The 19710-nt window shown below is 39.9% G+C and overlaps 1 protein-coding gene across 1 annotated transcript in view; it reads right to left on the bottom strand.

The window, feature by feature from the left end:
- The window catches only part of KIAA0319L (KIAA0319 like), a 53721-nt gene that overhangs the window by 7539 nt on the left and 26472 nt on the right, over positions 1–19710 (bottom strand). The window contains exons 4-16 of the mRNA XM_026702644.2: positions 18256–18520; positions 16343–16444; positions 15738–15835; positions 15092–15179; positions 13303–13395; positions 11214–11346; positions 8725–8953; positions 7576–7699; positions 5078–5210; positions 3377–3525; positions 2754–2908; positions 1852–1990; positions 229–388 (exon numbers count right to left, since the gene is read on the bottom strand). Coding sequence (XP_026558429.1) covers positions 229–388; positions 1852–1990; positions 2754–2908; positions 3377–3525; positions 5078–5210; positions 7576–7699; positions 8725–8953; positions 11214–11346; positions 13303–13395; positions 15092–15179; positions 15738–15835; positions 16343–16444; positions 18256–18520 — 1868 coding nt within the window. The remainder of the gene's footprint in view (positions 1–228; positions 389–1851; positions 1991–2753; positions 2909–3376; positions 3526–5077; positions 5211–7575; positions 7700–8724; positions 8954–11213; positions 11347–13302; positions 13396–15091; positions 15180–15737; positions 15836–16342; positions 16445–18255; positions 18521–19710) is intronic.

The raw sequence follows: 19710 nt of genomic DNA, 5'->3' as shown, positions 1-19710 counted from the left end.
GATGAAAAGGAACCGCTGCCGGTGCCTGTTAGGATAGTCAAACATTAGTTATCTCAGAACGAGTCCCTTGCAGGGACCTTCCTAACCCAATTGATGTCTGCATTCATCTCCAACTTCTTATCATGAGAGCTCAAAGGAGCAAGTATGGGAACAGACTCTCATTTACTTCCCAAGACAAACCACCATGGAAAGAAAGCTGGGTTGAAAGCGGGACTCTTCTTTGCTTACCTCTTCTCAGTGTAAGCCTGGATCTTCTGAACTGTGATGTCTGAATCCAGGACCCCAAGCAAAACCCCGATCTGACGGATGAACATGCCCTTCTGCCGCTCCGTCAGGTGGCTGACGTTCACATCTAGGATCATTTCCACAAGGTTGTTCTTCCTAGGATCTGGAAGAATGCTGGCGTAAGTGCTAGAATGCACCATATGAATTGGTGAGTTTGGAATGTAACCTTGCTCCATCACAGGGGTGAGGGTGGACCTCATTCAAAACAGGCCAAGGAAAAACAAAATAGGTCTGCTGTAGTTATCTTTGCGTTAACTCAGTTTATTCTTTGGAAAATCTCGAGGGAAGAACATGAAGGGTGGCTCCTGAGAGATGGCTGCTGCATTCCAGCTGGGGCCAACTTGAGAACAACAACTTTGTGTTGTTTAGAACAGGAGGCAAAGTTTTGATTTAGGGTGGGGGGTGGAGATACTTAAACATTGCAGGAGGGATATGGTGAGTGGCTGTCACGTACGTGTACGTGTGTGTGTGTGTGTGTGTGTGTGTGTGTGTGTGGTAGTTTCTACTTTTTCCTGGATTTGGCAGAGACTTTTTTGTTGGAGTTCCTTTGTTGGAGTAACTACATGTGAGTTGGCCTGCCATATAAATCCATTAAATTAATAAACACTTTTGTGTGTTTCTCCAACTTAAAAAGTAGAAACCACCCGAGTTTTCAGCAGTACAACTGAGTATTGCAGTTGGAGAAAGATTTGTGGATTGCATAAAATGATGGAGGAAAGGGGGTGCATGCCATTTGTACATTGTGTGCCAAGAAACATGATCTGAGTAATGTAAACTTACAAAGTACTAACCCTACCATGTCACATACAGGTAATTCTCATTTAGTGATCACAATTGGGACTAACAACTATATTCTTAAGTGAAGCTGTCATGAAACTACAACTGTGCTCTAGATCCTCCTTCGGGATCAGCGAAAGTAAGGCTCCCCTCCACGAGTCCGGCATCCTAGCTGCTAAGAGTACCTCATTAAATACTTCCAACATCAGTGGTCCAATTTGTTCTATGATTGTTTTATAAAGTTCTACAGGTATCCCATCTGGTCCTGGCGATGGTTTACAGAGTCAGCATATTGCTCCCAACCATCTGGGTCCTTTAAAGGCTGCAGGGGTCATAAACTATGAGGTAAGGTCATAAAGTTCCTTCTTCATCACTGTCATAACTACAAATGGTTGCTAAATGAGCCAGTCCGTAAACAAGGACTATTAGAAGTGAAACCCAATGTTAGGGTCTTAGATTTGAAAATGAATGAAGCATGGTAGCTGAGACCGGAGTTGTGATTTCATCAGATCCACGAAGGTCCATTTCTGCAATTGGAAGAGATGAATTTATCCCTTCTAATGATTACTAACACTGTAGATTAAATGGTTGGAATAGTATTCTGAAGTATACTTCTGACTGCCAACCTTGCTCCTTCATTAGTTATTTATATTTGTGCTACTTGTTATTAGCACATAATAAGAGCATAGCTGCAGTGTCTACATTGTTTTCCCCTTTCCATGTCTAAGCTTCATGTGGACTCAATCATTTTCTGAAAGAAGACGGGATGAAGGAAATGGATGCACTCACCAGCTTTTACTTCCACAGTGGCTCGGTCCACGTCATTCTCCCCTTTGGCATCAATCACTTTCAGGTGGAAGGTATACGTTCCCTCCACCAGGTTGGAGAGAAACAGAATGGGATGATGATCCGAATTATTTAGCACCTCCTGTATTTCACACAAACGCCCGAAAGAAAACGTAGCAGAAATTCAAGATCCAGCAAAGGTCTTGAGGATCCTTCAAACAGCTCCAGAATTCAAATTCTTAGAAGCATTGCACACAAACACATACGCACAGTATAGCAAAAGGGATTCTTTCCTTCATGTGGAGGAGAAATTGGAAGCAACCCAGGTATTCTTATGTGTTTTTGATCGACAACATAACCGGTAAAGTACCAGAAATGCAGAAGAGGCCTCTTTCTGAATGCTTAAAAAAACAACAACCTGGGATTTTAAAGGAAGCACATGAAGTTATTCTGAATAAATACAATTGCAGGCAAAGTGAGCAAACATCAAGGGCCAATTAACAGTGAAATAGATTTAAAAATTAAGGACAGAGCAAGGGTATTTCAAAGATAGAGCAACCATTACATAGAGATAATGCCGTTTAGCTTCAGGATATGCTGTTTCCTTTCTGGTTATCTTCTATTAGAGAGCTCCAAAGGCCCCCTGGGGTTAATTAGGTTTATACAGATTTTACAGACTTCTCCTCTACAATATTTATGGGAGCTGTTTCCAACCCATTTAGAGGGCAACGGACTGAGGAAAATTGCTCTAAAGGAAAACAAAATTCAATATACTGGATTGTCCCTAGCTCATGAGCTGCTGTTATCGTTCAGGCAGTTGTGCAAAATATTGCTAAGCGTTCATGAGTCTCACATACAGGCACAAGCACTGCAGAAAACGTGGTAGCAAATCGCTCATTACCCACCCCTGCTGCAGGGCTGCTCTCATCCCGAGTCCACAGGAAGGTGACAATTCCTTTGTCATCTGCAGATTGGGACCCATCAAGCTCTGCCGTGTTTGTAGGGAGAGTGATGGTGACGGTGCTCCCCACAATTTTTGCCACAGGAGGCTGATTTATCTCTGGGCAAAAAAGGAAGACGGAGAGATCAGAAGGCAAATGGGTCCAAAGGGGAACAGTAGGGGAAGATACTCCAGGAGGGGGATATTGGGAACATTCGTTCTAGCATTTGAGACCATAATTAGCCATAGCACCCAACTGAATTAACCATATGCTAGCCAGAATATGGTCGATCATTTCCCTCAAACTTATCAAATTAATTACTAAGGAAGGTGAGATAATCCAGAAATATACTTTTAAAAAACTCCCATTAGTTCTCGTAGGAGAAAGTAATTACAGAATACAGGAACAGCCAGGGTGTTGGTTTAGTTCAGTGTTTCTCAAACTCAACAATTTTAAGTTGTGTAAACTTAATTCTCAGAATACCACAGCCAGCATGCGTGGACTTAAACTCCCAGAATTCCTCAGCCAGCATGGTCCATCTGATTTGATGGCCATTAAAATATTATGACTTTCTACATGCTACTCACCTTCTTTCACAATGACAGTAACTGAACTTTGTCCTTGTAAGTTCCGTTCATCTTTGACTGTTAGTGTGAATTTATACATTCCTACTTTAAGCCCAGAGACTGTGGCTATGCTGCTGTTGGCGTTTTCCAGTTTCACACCATCTGGGCCCCTGGCACAGAAGAAATAAGTTGAACTTGACAGAACTGCTTGCACAGTAAAGAGAGACGGTTAATCGTTTGGACACCTGAGGAAGACCTAGTCTTCAGGTGACGCAAGGAGAATTATTTGGTGGGCTCAGGAAGAACAAAAAGGCATTGAATAGTGTTTCTCTCTCTCTCCCTCTATGGTGGTCTTGGTCATAATTATTTTTCCTTGTCCTATATAAGTGAATGGAATAAAGTCAAAATAATTTTATTTTTGGTGACGTAGATTTCTCCCATCAAAAAAGACCGAATATTAATTTATGTAAGTGTGTGAGGAAGAAGGGATATGCCGCCCTTAGAGAATTTCCCGATTTTCCAAAATCTTTGGCATTTTTGCAACTCTAGGAAGCTACTTCTAGGCTAGGTCAAAGGGCAGCATAGTTCTTCAAATACACAGGAGCAATGAGTGGCCTGGGACAAGCTTTTGTTCTAACCTGAGATGAGGTTCTTGTCAGGACTGCCAGGAAAAACTCCCGAAAGACTCCAGAAAATTGTCTGGCCCCATCAACCTCTTATAACAAAAGGATTTGTTTCTCAATCTAGGTTTCAACATTATGTATTCCCATAACAATCGGTGTCTTTTTTTTTAAGATTCTTCCTCCTGCCCCTCAAGATGATTATCCCTAATTTTAGACAGAAAAAAATATTCTACCACAGGGTTCCCAATCTCCAGTCTGCAGCCCGGTACTGGTCCATGACCCATTGGGAACTGGTCCGCGCAAGCACGCGAAGCTCCATTTGTGCAAGTGGCAGGCACATGCACAAAATCATCCCCTCTACCGCCACTGCCAGTCTGCAGGCCCAGAAAGGTTGGGGGGTGGGGGGTTTGCTGTTCTACTACATATCTTAGGTCGGTCAGGGGTGTCAAACTCAAAGCCCAGGGGCCAGATCCAACCCCTGGGGCTGCCCTGGAAACAGCCAAGGACTGGCCCATGGTGCCTCTATCAGCAAAAACGGAGCCCGGGACCTCTGTTTTGGCTGGCAGAGGGGCTGCTGCAGCCAAAAACAGAGCTTGCAAGAACCGCCCATGGCCCTCCCAAATTCAGTTTTTCTGGCAGAGGCCTGCAAGGAGGCCATTGCAGCAGAAAATGGAGCCTGTTTTCGCTGGCAGTGTGCTCAGGTCACCACAGGAGGCCCCAATGTGAGTGATGTTGACCTGGCCACACCCACCCTGGCCACACCTGCCCCGCCCCTTGAGGTCAGACATAACCCTGATGCAGCCCTCAATGAAATTGACTTTGATATTCCTGTCTTGGGTCATGTGGAAAGAAGTCTTGACTGCTCCAGAGAAGGTTGCTTTGGTGGGAATACAAGCTGCTCCAAGGTTACCAGCTTAAGTACTCAACATCATACTCAAAATAATCTACAACAGTCAGTCTGGGAGGTGGCAAGGAATTTATGGATTCTCAGGCCTATCTCAAGAACCCAACGCAGAAGACCTTACTTAAGTAAGCAAAGCAGTATTTTTTTTTCCATACAAAAAACAACCATCACGTATGGGAGAAAAAGGAGACATACTGTGTTTTCTCCCAAAGGAAGGAGACAATCTTCTGGTCATCTGAGCTCTTGCTGCCATCCAGAGTGGTGCTGTCTACTGGTAGGGTGAGTTCTTTGTCTGGACCAGCATCTGCCCTGGGAGGCTTATTGTTTTCTGAGTAACACATCAGAAATTGAAAAGACCAAGAATGTGGCAGAATGCTTGTAATGAGAGGTATAAAGATGGATAAACACAGATTAAATGATTTATAGGAGATCATTATCTAACCCACCGGAATCCATGCTGGCAATACCCCTGCATCCTAATGTTCAAATATGACTCTTTTCTTTCCCTGCTAAATCAAGATGCTTTAAGTAGGAAGGCTTGGAATTAAACAGGGCCCCTTTTTACATGCAAGGCACATTCAATGTCCTAAATTATGGATTTTTCATCAACAGTCTTTAAAATATAAAGTTAAGTTACACATTATAAATTTACTCGGGTACTGCCATATCTTGTTTCACTCACTTTTTATGGGATTTATACATTTATTTAACTTAATCAGCTTCTCCTCGGTAAACAAGGAAGCATTCTTTAAAATCCAACTGAGAGATTATAAGTGGCCTAGACAACAGTGAGAACTTAAACCTAGACCTCCTTTTTATGGCATTAGCAGAATAATAATATTCTCTCCACAATATAGGCATTAATTTTGTTGGTAGGAGCTGCACTTTACAGAGAGAGAGAGGGAGGGAGGGAGGGAGGGAGAGGGAGAGTTTCATGCACCTGTCGGAATCCGACTCAGAGGGGGAAGCCAAACAGCTGACAGGGAGTGGGAGCGTTGGTCATTGGCTATGGAAGAAACTGGGGAAGGGCAAAGTCCAGCTGGGTAGAGCAGGGGAGAGGTAAAGCAAAGGAGAGGTTGAGCAAGGGAGAGGGAATTCAGAGGAAGACCCAGGCCCACCTCTCTTCATCCTAGGGCACGTAGGAACGGAGAAGGGAGCAACGTGGGTTGCGTGGCTTATGGGGGAGGAAAGGGCCCTGATTCCCTTCATTAGCTGCAGCTGGGAACTCAGTGTATAAAAAAGGAAGCTGCGCACAATTTATCTTGTATCGTCGTGGCTTATCTGTGTTCCTGGAGTCTTCTCAACGTGCTTTCAAGTCTGAAATTCCTTCTCCTGCCCTGTCAAGCTAATTACTTCAGCTTGGTTTGTTTGGATTTTGTAACAGTTTGTATGTACCTTGTTTTGGACTAGGAATTTTCTACAGTTAAAGGCTGTTTCTGGGAGAGTTTTTCTCCAGCCGAAGGTAACCTGGACATTGGGGGCAAAGTTAGAGATAATAAAGGGACTGTTATTGCTTATTTGACTGTGTTGCCTTTGTGCGACACCCGGGTCATCACAGAAGAGGAGGAGAGAGAGAGGGAGGGGGAGGGAGGGAGGGAGAGGGAAGGGAGGGAGGGAGGGAGAGCGCAAGTTCCTGAGGGCCAAAGGGAAAAAGGTATGACATAATTCTGAGTTCCCTAGAGAATACATGGTCATGGCATGTTTGTTGTTGGTTTCATTTTATTTTTAGTTTTTGAACTGTTTTTTAAATAAAAATTGGTATGTTTGCCTGTTCAGATTCATACACTTATTCATGTTCTTTTTTGTGAATAGATAAAATAATCAAAATGCGCCATCAAAAATAGATAATATCCTACTGAGATTGGGATAATGATCATAGGTAGGGATGCATGTGGCCTATGAATTGCTTAGACTGTTAATTCTCTATATATGTGAGATAAGATCTTGACCTGGAGAGTGGCATATCCAGCAAATGATATCCATTGTCTCATAGTATAAAATTTTCCATTCCATATCAGGCCTACATTTCAACCTAACATATAGCATATAGGGAGCCTGTAAAGTAGGTTAGCAGAGTTTTAACAGACTTCCATTAAAGATCTCAATGTACAGTACAGAAACTGCTGTACGGGCTTAGCTTTCTGCACTCCGGCAAATGTTTAGATTTTGGGGGGGACAGCAATTCTTGGTGCTATGCAACGTGCCATTTCTAAAACCCAAGGGAGTTTCACATGCTACTTTTTATTCTTTAAGTAGCTTGGAAGGGGATTGGTAGGGAGATAGAGCATGTGCGTTTATTTGGGGAAAATGTTTTTTAAAACATTTAAAACTAAGGGGCGTGCATAAGTGCACCATTGTGCCTCCCATCCCTGTCCTAGTGTCCCCATTTAATCATACCTATTTTCTGTATTCTTACTCATGTTTATACTTATACCTATTTTGCAAGCGATTGACAAATCAAATAAATAAATAAAAATAAGTAAAAAGAAGGGCTTTTAAGTTCCATTGGTTGTACCAATAGTATTTTAAAAGCACGCACCCCTTTAGGATGATACTCAAGACGCCTCCCGCTATTAGCATCCACGTTTTACACTGATCCATAACTATCTTCATAACTAGGTTTCTGGGATGTAATAGGGGTTGGCATTTTACATCCCCTTATGCAGAACAGTTTGTTTTGAAAGCATACCTACCAGGTTGTACAATCACAGTGACCTCAGCAGTGGACTGATGGCCAGCAGAATCTGTCACTGTCAGTTGGTAGGTGTAGTCACCTTCACGCATGGCTGAGAGCTGCAGAGTTGAAGTTCTTACCCCCTATGAATTGGAGGAGGAGAAGGAGGAGGGCAGCATTCAATATATTACTAAGCATTTCATTATTTTGATTCAACATCCTGGGACAAGAAATAACAACGTATGGCCCCCTTTTTATGCTTGCAAAGGCAGCATATTGCAGAAGGGATGGACATTACCAGAGTGGAACTTGCCTAGGTTGAACAGGGAATTATTATTGTTGCTACCATCAGGCAAAAAGTGATAGATTACAGCTCCCAACATCTCCAGCCACTCTGTAGTCCACAAACAAATAACTTGCAATTCTCCAGATGCTGCTGAACTTCAATTTCCAACATTCCTCACCACTAGCTGTGTTTCTGGGGGATGTCACAAGTTATAGTTCAGGATCTGGAGAGCCACAAATTGCTTATTCCTGCTTTGATTCCTCCTCTCAGTACAGCAGACAAATAAGGAAGGCTGATTAAACTTTTCATCTTGGATGGCCAGAATGAATCCAAAGGTTACACCTCAGATAAGCACAATTTTAGCTCTTATTTCAAAACTGTGGAATACACTTCTTAAATGAAAACTAATCTGGGAGACTTAGATATCATGCTGATTTGGTGAAGAAAGCTAACCTTGAGAACTTATATGCATAGCAATTGTGATTAGAGAGTGGAACACAAACTAACGCATCCAGAAATGCAATGACATCAGCAGGAGAGAATCTAACCACCTTTTCTATGGATTGAACCAAAATGTCCACTATTTGTGACACTGCATGAGACAGGAGTTCCCACATTTATTTTCATTACCTTTATCAAAAAGCGGAGGGAGATGGATATTCACTAGGCAATAAAATTCCTTGAAAATAAAAGGGGCAATTTAAATTTAAATTTTAAAACCTTAAATTTAAAATTTAAAACTTGCCCACTAATGTGTCTCGAACATAAATGTTAACATTAAGAACTGTATTATTTCTTAATAAAGTAGAATCAAGTTGAACTGTAAAGTATATTAGGAAAAGATTTAGGGTCTCATTGAAATGGGGGTCCTGGAGATCTTACCTGCATTTCTGCTACCTTCACTTTGCTGTTGGGGCTGAGGGACCATTCGTAGCTGACAATGCCGTGGTCATCTGTGCTCTGATTTCCGTAAAGGGTGATGGAATTTTGAGGCAGAGTGATCACTTGGTTAGGGCCCGCATTTGCCACAGGGGGATAATCCACTGCTTTGTTTACTGTCAGGCTAGCGGTGGTAGAGTTGCTAGCCCCATCAGAATCCACCACAGTGAGGCTAAAGTGGAAGAGATAATGAGGGAGTATAACGATCAAGCCTGAAAGGGAACAATTTCGCAGGCAGTGATCAGAGCTAAACCTGGCAATCAGAAGCACGCTACCTCTGACGGGTTTTACTTGCATTAATTAGCTCCTAACGGAATGGACTGAAATGTTAAGATGGTGCTTATTGGAACATCTGTGGCAACATCCCTGGCTATAATGGTTATTTATTTCCCATGCTGCATGAAACTGAACTTTAAATAAATATTAGTGCTTCTGGGAGAAGCACTAATGATGGCCAATTGCATGACACACAGCTTTACAGAGTAGCTCTGAAGCCCTTCATTACTATTCACAGGAAAGTTAGGAGCTACCTAACAAGCAATGTGGAAATTTCCACTCTTTGCATTGAAGATACATCATTTGCGATTCCACAATGCACCAAGAAGTTTCACAAGGCACGAAGCCCCAATTAGCGAAGTCTGGCTAGCCTCCAGGGACACAGGGGACTTCTTAATAGTGGCCACTATTGAACCGGTCTCTTTCCTAATGGATATGTGATTGGCTACTTCAAAAACCTACCTGTACCAATGAACTTTTAATCAAAGCTTGTTATGATCTGGGAGATTGCCTTGTACTGGCAGAATTATATCGAATGCACTTCTATTTTTGTAATGTTGTTATATCAATACCAAGCTTCATAATGGTAATTTTATATCATCTATAGCCCCGGATATTCTATTAATAAATATGTTAAGATATTAATGCCATAAATCATTCAAAATAAATATCAGAATTCAATGCCAGAGGTCATAAGGCTTGTGTGGTGTGGCAATTTTGTATCATTAAACATTTGCCAATGCACTGTAAATAAGGTGAAATTAAAGGAACAATTCAGATAAGGTGGGTGGCAGAAGTGACCGAAAAGATTTTGTTAATCATTTGGTTTTACATCTGTGGCAGCCTAGTGTGGGCACTTCTGTGTATATGAGTCTCATGAATAATAAGGCTTTTTTGCAATTACCAGTTTCAAGCTAGTATTCACTGCCAAAGTAAATGCATTTTTAAAGTGTTCCTCAAAAGTGCCAAAGAAACCCTTTCAGAAACAGCTGAAAAGCCTTGCTAAGCATGAAAAAAAGAAGCATAAAGAAACAACTTGGCAATTAAGGTTAGCACATGATCCAAGATGCACTGCTGGTTCAAACGCACAGATGAAATCTAAGCCATCGCATTTTATAGGTTATTTGCTATTTGATAATTTGTCTGTTCACTTATGGAGGGGTCTGAAACAGAGCCACGCAAACAGTTCATTATTTCAAATCATTGGCAAAGCAACCCAGGAAACAGCTTTTGAGAAGAGAACATCTGAAGCATATCATCCTACCACAGATCAAAAGAAGAAGAAAAGCCTTTAAAGGCTTAAAATATTTCTTTTACAAAACAAATAGCACTCTACCAATGAGTAACCCTTATCCTTTAGCTATTAAATTGAAGCCAGCTAGACAAAGAAAATTGAATAATCATATTTATTTATTTTTTCTATTTAAGACCCTGTAATCCCTTGTATTGGGGTAGAGGCTGAACAACTGGATGGAGCTGAGGGTTTACTGGCTGGATGCTCTTCCTGATGCCTTGTTTATTTAAATTTATTATAGCAGCCCAAATCCAACAGACTCTGAGTGGTGTGCAATCCCCCATCCATAAAAACAGATAAACCTAGCACGACAAATATCCCAAACAACAGAGAACTGCTGCAGAATACCTCTTGACGCTTTTACAAAAGATGTTAATTTAAAGATATCCTCATTGTTTTATTACTCATTTGCTGTGTCTTGATAACCCTGTGAAGAATATCCACCTGAAACTTCAGTTAAACAAACTGGTATGTAAACACTATTTTAAAAAAAAGATGCAGGCCAGGTAAAAGGAGGGGGAGGGGGAAATTTAGAAAGAAATAATTAGGGATGATGAACCATTGGATATTCTTTCACTAATGTTCATAACTTGCTAAAAACGACATAATGTGGGACCCAACTGTTTTATGAATGCAGCAGCAGCCTCCTGGATCCAGAATGATGCTAGTAGCAGCTTTGCCAGATTATGTTGTGAACTGAGGTGTATATGCTTATATAAGCAGACCACCTACACAGGCTAACAAAAATAAAATAAGATTCTGGGGAAAACAGCGTTTCTGATGTAGTTGCTAAGCTTATTATGTAATCTAAAGTAACACTGTATTTTGGACTCACCATCAGAGATAGGATCCCTTGACTTACCGGAATGTGTAATTTCCTGGTACCAGGTTGGTCAGTTCCAGAATATCTGTATCAGCAGATACCTTCTCTTCTCGAAGAGGCCCCTTTAGCTCTTCCCAGTGATAGCTCACTATTTTGTCATCATCAGTACTTTCTGGTCCAATAAACACAGATAATGTGTGTCTTATTTTACAAGCCACTTTCTCCATAAACATGCAACACAATAGTCCAATTTACTTAAAAACTAGTCCAAGGCTGATGTGTAAGTTATAGACCCTTTCACAATATTTAATTACGATTTCCAAGAACAATGCTTTAGCAACCATTAGATATTCAGAGGATGAAAATCTCCCACGAGGAGAAGCTGTGTTATAGAAATATTCAATTCCAGTTTCAATCTCCCGAATGTCATGAGCAGGGCAAGCAAAAATTGAAGATGAGATCCTGGATGGCCCAGACATAATTCTAGCCAAATGTCTTTGTAAAACAGTCTTCCCCAAACTGAAGTGCTGAAGAAGAAGCAAACTCCAGAATTGTCTGTGGGGATTCTCAATCATCCAAGTCATGGTGGTCTCAAAAGGTGCTTTTTTTTTTCTTTTTCCAAAAGGCAACTGGACTGTTTTCCCCATGAGGAGGAAAAAGAAAACATTTCACTTCTTATCCAAGAAGCTTCATCAGTTCAGATGACGGGGGGATGGAAGGGCAGGTTCTAATAGAATGGTGGAGGGGGTTTGGAAGGTGTGTATTTCCCTTTAGTCACCTGGTTGTTAGCACTCTCTCTGAGAGCTGTGTGAGGCCACTTGGAGGGTTTAATCTGTGCTCTCAGGTTCACCTGAATTAGGGTGCAATTGGTTCTGGAATCTTCTTGGAACAGCTGCCAGGGCTGCATTGTGGACTGGAGAAAGATGCTGTCTCATTCCTCCCCCTCTGTTGAAGGAGGGGTGTTCAATTCTAACATAGATGGATAACACCCCCTCCCCCAATGTTTTCTTCTTCCTCCTCAAGTAAAAAACCAGTCCAGTTGTCTTTTAAAAAAGAAAAAAAAAGTATCTCTGAGACAAGAATTCTTTTGAGCTGGTTGAAAAGGCTAGGAGATAACACTCCCAATATGACCACATTTGGGACCAGAATTTCCATTGAATTTGCTTGTCAGAAGCCAGCTGGGAAGGTCACAAATGGGGACCTGGGATACTGCAACCAATGCAGTAAATGCATGGCAGGTGCCAAGCGCCTAGATTTTGATCATGTGATCATGGGGATGCTGCAACAATTGTAAGTGCGGGAAAAAAGCGTAAGTCGCTTTTTCAATACTATTGTAACTTTGAATAATTGCTAAACAAATGTTGGTCAATTGAGAACTACTTGTGCTTAGGGGAGGCAAAAGAGTATAGGAGGCTGGCCTAAAATACTTTGAGGAATTAAAACCCATTTAGTTGAAAGAGATAACATACAAGTTGATGATCTTTTATATCCTCATCATTTGCAACCATTTGAATACAGAAATCTTTTATGATGGCTTTCTTTGTTATTGAAAAGGAAAAGTAAAGAGCTTATTTTTGAACAGATGTAGAAATCTCTTCCTGAAAATATGGCAGCATGAAGTTTAGGACCAGAACTGGGAAACTGAAAAACAGTGTTTAATTGTGTGTGTGTGTGTGTGTGTAAGTAGCATAAAGCCTTGAATCTTTCAAACATTAAGTTATGCATTTGGCAGTTATGGCTTGTAGATAGGAAGTATGAGGAAACCCACAAGTGAGTAACACTTGAAGTGCTCCAACAGATATCTCTTGTGTTCTTTTTTTCTTAATTAATTATTCTTGCCTTCCCTAGCTTTTCTGATGATTTCAGGAGCAGACTGCAAAGGTTGTGTTGATGTTGGGAAACTTTCAGCCTGCAAGGAGGGGTCAAGCAAGGGCCTAGCTTGGAGTCATTGCACAGCCGCAAGTGGCATACGATTGACCTCTCCCAAGACCCATTAAGTCTTATCTTGTTGTTCCCAGGGGAAGGTAAGCAGTCTGGAGAGATTCCTATAACACTGTTAGTAGACAATAAAGTAAGTAGATCTCCACAAGGGTCTCTGGTTGCCTGTGTCTGACAGTTGAGTACTTACGGCTGCCATCAATGACTGTTGAGGTGGTTGGAAGAGAAATCTCCAGGAATGGGGGTGACACAATGGCCACAGGTGGCTGATTTACTCGAGGCTCTGCAGTGACAAGATAAATATGACAATTTCCCTAGGAACATATTAGAAGATACTTATGGCACATGCCATCTCCTTCAGAAATCCACTTCATTCAATTGCTGCATAGTGGTAGAAATAAGAATGACAAAAACCCAATGTTGCCTCTGGATTGTGCTTGCTACACAATCTTAAGATGAACCCTCTGGAGCTCCCATTTCCTGTTCAGTGTTCAATATGCTATTCTATCTTTAAAGCTTAATAAGGATTAATCAAAGAATCTATTAAAAAGTCTGAATTTATCTAGAAATGTTTGTAAAATGTAAAATCACAGCAACTTTTCAGCTTCAAAATCCTTCTATTTACAATCATTGTAAGGATTATTACTTATTAAATCCTCTTGTTTGCAAATTGTGAACCCACTTCTCTACAACTAGCTGAAGTCACAGCCTTTTTTCCCACTGTTGTTAGATTTTTGTGGTAAGGCAAACGGTCCCGCCATTAAGTTAGGGTAGTATTATAACCGTAAGAATTAGTTCTCTATAGCCTGTGGATGAAGCTTCTAACATTTTTCAAAGAATGGACAGGGAAGCAAGAGTGTCCTCAATTTGCTGCATATATTTAGCGTGTTCTCATATTCATATTTGTAGTATTCAGATGTTAAATTACTTTCTAAGTATAAAATAGGGAGATGGATAATTTGAACACAGTAGTCCTAAATTTTGGATTAGCAATGTCGACTGCCCACTGCAATTCATTACAGATATCCACTCTGTATAAGATGATTCTTATACTAAGAATTGTCTTTTGCAAGTAATGCCATGCAAGTATTCTGATGGATAATAGGGAGCATTTAAAACAACAAGACAGAAAAAAAGCTCTACAGAGCTTTTGCAGTTCATAACCAAGGCAACACTATTTATTCAATGCTGTATTGCCTAACTTAAAATAATTAGTGGTAAACAGTAAACACTTCCAAAAGCTGGCAATCTTATTAGACTGCTGGTATAAAAAACAGTCTGCTGCATCCTAGCTAACTTATTTTCATATAAGCTTTATGCATCAAGCCCACTACATCAGACAGTTGGAACAAAACCCATGAGAGAGATTCTCTTGAGTACATGCAAAGGAAGGGAATAAGAAGAATTCATAAGAGAATCAGGACACAGGATGGTTAGATGCTGGTCATAATAAGTTTTCAGAGGTCTGTGTTTTGCCTCAAAGGGCACTAAATCCAGTATAATGTGAGTTTTGTGTTCTGAAAGTGGTGGGTTGTCAAAATTTAACCTGTCTCTTTTCAAAGAATTACATCATTGGATAAACCTGGGAGAGCAACTGCAGTTCAAGACAAGCCTATAGTGTTTTCAGAGGGGCAGAAAGTGGTTTATATTTATTATTCATGCTCAAATTGGTCCCTAGGTATGATCTCACATCATGAGAGATTGCCAAAAAAAATTATATAACCACCACCAACAGAAACACTGCTGCTGCTCACACAAAATACAGAAAGGGAAAAGAGGTGAAAAGAATGTGATAATGACACATTCCTTTTCCTCTCTCAAAACTGAGTCAAACGTTTTGCCTAGAAAATATTCAGGTCAGCTATAATTTGGGCCACTTAGCTTGCTTTTCAAATGTTTACAAAGACAGGAAACGATAAGAATAAGACCTGGGAAGACAATGCAGAACAGAAGCAGTTTGATGCAATTATTGAGCATACCTGGTTTAACCGTCACATTCACCATCCCTTCTCCATGTGCGTTATCACCGTCTACTATCACATTGAATTCATATAGGCCAACAGTGAGCTGCCAAACAAAACGAGCAGAGATTGTTAAGAAAAGGGCAAGGCTATGATGGGATGTTAACAAGAAAATCAATCACAAGGACTATTGGCAGCATGACTGGGGCAGGCCTTGTTACAACACTATTCCCCTCTCTTCCAACAACTCTTCCCTCATGAGCTGTAGTCACCAAAAGATGTTGCCACGTGCTCAGGGAACTTTTAGGAGCCAAAAAAAGGTTCAGATAAAATGGGATGAAAATACCGAAAAGCTTTAAACTGCTTTATATGCTGCTCCCAAGGAACATGTTGATGTTTAAAAATGTTCCTCATATACACTAAAAAAGTAATGCATGTTAAACTAGACTGCATCCTCATTCTGAGATTTTTACATTCTCGTGATCTTTAAATCTATTGCTCTTGCATTCTTGTTTCATTCATTTAACCTTTTGCAGTTGGGACAATGAGGCGGGGTACCTACAATGAACAGATAAACACTTGGACAGCAATGTTTTTATGTGTTAACCATCTGAACATTGTACAATGACACTTCCAACCCGTAGTTCTTTCCAGGCAGACTCACCTTGGACAACTTGAGAATTTGTGAATGCTGTCCTTCCATCTCTCCACTATAATCCTTTGGGTGTGTAATTAATCTCCAATCATAGGAATAGCTACTTCCTAGTGGAAGAAGATTAGAAATTATGGGAAGGCCTTTCCTCTAGCATTTTCTTATTTTGTTTATTCTTATTTTTCTTCCCCATGTAAGTTATATCTATTCCCCGAATATATGCTTCAATAGTATCCATAGAGTTTGCAATGAAATTTCTCCTTTCCTGTTCTCTTTGGAAAAAAAGTCCAATTCTTTTTTCCATATTTTGCATGAATTCTTTATCTTGCAATATTGTTTGATTCAACATCCATCTCAACTTTCCTTTTTGTCCTTTCCATATCACTTTTATCAGATTGTGATCTGCCCATACATTAGGTTTTATTTCTATCTCTTGTACATATGTTTTCAATTCTGAGGACATCCATTCCATATCTGTTCTGGAATAGATAAGTCTTGACTGCCCAAATTGATTTGGCCAGGCTTCCTAGCTTCATCTTCCATCTTGAACGTACATGCATTTACCAAACAAACTTGCAAGAGCTACCAAATTCTGAATAGGATTGTTCAGTTCCTACCTTTAGGTGGTGGAGGTAGGACATATGCATTTAGTTCCACTTCATTCTTTGGCAGAGTCACCTGGACACTGTCTCCAGCAGAAACTGCCAATTTCTTAATAACTGTGGAGGTAAATTAACATTCAAACACAGCAGAACTGGGGACAATTCACATTTTATATTTTTCATTATGTACAATAGGTTGGATTCAAAGGGAAAACAGGTGTTTCAGAGTGCACAGATGCCCATGTAGCACCTACTGGCAACTTCTTAAAGCAACTGCATCTTTCCCTGGGACTAGTTATCTTCCCTTTACAGCTGCACAAGAGAAAGGGGAAAAGGTTATTTGCTTTAAAGAGCTGCTAACCAGTGCTATGCTTCTCCTTTGACTTCTGAAATGCTACGCAGGATTAATATACAAAGACTTCTGCAACAAATGATTAACAAACATGGTTTACGATGTATTTAAGAATCATGGAGCATTTGGGCATATACATTCCCCCTCCTCCCTCTTTTTAGGCATAAATTTTATGAAGAGATCTAAAAGGGATCTAAAATATCTTTCTGCTTTTATACAACTATAGCTTCTTGTTACAGAGACTGGCTATTAAATTAGAATTTGATACTGGGTTGCTTGTCTTAAACTTGCTAAGATTGCCACATTTAAAAAATAAAATACTTAATAAAAATAATAGGTAATTATAGACAAGTAACCATTAACCACAACTGCTTCTCAATTAATATGCTACAATATTCTGGAACTGTACATTACATGGTTGTACATGGTTGTCTGAGTGAGTTGAGACCGAGTCAAGAACTGGGGACTGTTACCTGGGGGGATTCAACTCGGTCTGTAGAGCAACGAGGTTAGAGACTACCCAACCTGGATTCTCCCGTCGACTCAATGGAGAATATGAGTTTTATTTCTCAGATAAGGAGAGGCAGGAATCTTGATTTATTCAATGTGAACTTACTTATTTAAAAGACTTGCATGGATGCTCATATTATACAACAACCTAGTGCAGTTCCAAACAATAAAATCACAAACACAGTAAAACACACAAAAAAGAAAACAAAAAACTGGCACCTCAATCATCCTTCTGGGATGCTCCCACAAAACTACCCACAGGTTCTCATCACTTTCTACTCTAGTGCCTGAATCTCAGACTTCTATAAATGTGCAAAGGGTCAGAATTAGTTTGAGTTGAAAATTGAGAAGCATTTTAAAATCCAAGTATGTAGTCAAAGCTCACAGAACCATGACTCTGTAGTATTTTGAATGTTTGGGTATGGAGTTAGCACTGAAGCTGATAATCAAATCTTGTTTCAATTTAAGGAAAGCAATACAAGTCTCTTTAAATAGCTCTCTTGCAACAGCCAGATGAGAAAAGCAAATAACAGCCAACATTCGCAAAGAAAGAAGAGCAAGACATATTAATAAGAATACACCTGGATTTTAAGAAGTTCAAAATCAGGCCAACATCCGTATTCCTGAGTAATGAATAAATTTGTGAAGAAAGAGTTAATCTTTTTTTTTAATTCAGTGTTTTTTTAGGTGGCTAAAATGAGGATAATAGTTGACACAACATTTTTAAAAATATACTGGGTCAGTAGAGACTGAAACGAGAAAATAATCAAAATGTACGTCCCCTTAATCACGGGCCTGATATAATATCTGAATAATTTGTCTTCAGATCTGGTATAACAGAATCAAAAGATCTGTTTTTGAACGAAGTTAACAAAATTTGCTGTTTTTATAAAAGTACTGGGAAAAAAATTATCTTCCAAGCTAGTTTAGTTAGTTACGTTTATTTATTAGCCTATATAGGCCATATCAAAATTATCTTCCATGCATTGTTGACAATACCAATGTTAAGAGAATCCAGAATTTGGAACCTGGTTGAGAACATTTAAAGAAGGAAGTTTGCTCTTACCTGGTGTTGGGGCAGGAGTACTAGGTACCATAGCAGGATCCGCAGTAACACTACCATTGATGGGAATGCCAGTTGGACCAGGGATAACTTGTGGCACCTTCCCCACATTCTCTCCCAGAAGACTGTTAGAAGTTGGGATGGTTTTTTCTAAAGAGAAGCCCTGGATGGAAACATTGTTGGATGGTCTGGTTTTCTCAGAGTTCCCAACAGGACTGGGGAAGATGGTTGCTGAAGAGGGATATGGTGTAGAAACTCCTGTAGGGGCCTAGAATTTATATGAGAGAGACAGAGTTTGTGAGAAGAAACATCAATTACACATTGTAATAAATAACAGTTCTCAATTCTTAATAAGTAACTTAATTCTCAAATGTTATTTTAGAGGATTTCCTCAGTTCTGTTCCCCAGAAATTATACCCCATTCATGAATTACATAGATAAATACTGCCATTAGGCAGTAAAATTATTCTTAAATATTGCTTAGTTAATAAATGTTTTGTTATTTTTAAAAACATTAGTATTAAATTAAATGAAGCATTCAATACAGCTATAACATGTAGGAATTGTAACAGAGTTCGATTTTTATTTTTTTGGACTATAGCAAGGATTATAGATATTTTTGTACTAGAAATAGTTATTATTTAAGCATATGGTATATAGTACATACAGTATCGTTTCAAGGACAGAGTTATAAAACCATTTAGATCACCACTGATCTAAATGAGAAATCCTATTTAGAATACCTGCCAGCCAGCCTAAATAGCAAATATTCAAATTGGGTATATATTACAGTATTATAGATGCAACATATGAAATATAATTGGGTCAAGTGATTGTTGACTATTACACAACAGGTGAGTTATGTAAAATTGAGGTGCTGTAGAGCAGGGGTCACCAACCTTTTGGACCTCAGGGACCACCAAACTCATAATTTTAAATCCTGGGGATCACTAATATAAATTTTGACTGACTTGCTGACATTGGTGGGAGAGAAAGAGAGAAATCTGATCTAACCTCCCCACTTCTCTCTCTCTCTCTCTCTCTCTCTCTCTCTCTCTCACACACACACACACACACACACACACACACACAGAGGCAAGGGTGGGATTCAAATTTCTTAAAAATTGGTTCTGTGGGCATGGCCTAATTTGTGGGTGTGGCTTGGTCATGTGACCGGCTGGGCATGGCTTGTATGTAAATATTAGAAATATTTATGTAAATATTGAATTTTTTATTTAAAAAGAGCAACTTTTACCCAAAATCAGGCAAAGCAGGCAGGCAGACTGAGTGGCTCACAGAATCACAGATTAACTTAGAGATCTATAATTCTGCAATTGGCTGCCTGAGTCTGTCACATAAAATTTGCTTGCAAGCAAACTCATAAAATCTGCTAGCAAGCAAACTCAGAAAATTAACTCACGACATGCTATGTATGTAAATATTGAATTTTTTTTATAA

Source organism: Pseudonaja textilis, chromosome 10, assembly GCF_049901715.1.
Source record: "Pseudonaja textilis isolate UNSWEBS1 chromosome 10, rPseTex1.2, whole genome shotgun sequence".
Lineage (NCBI taxonomy): Eukaryota > Metazoa > Chordata > Lepidosauria > Squamata > Elapidae > Pseudonaja > Pseudonaja textilis.
The sequence above is the reverse complement of the archived record's forward strand: the minus strand, read 5'-3'. Positions and strand labels throughout refer to the sequence as shown.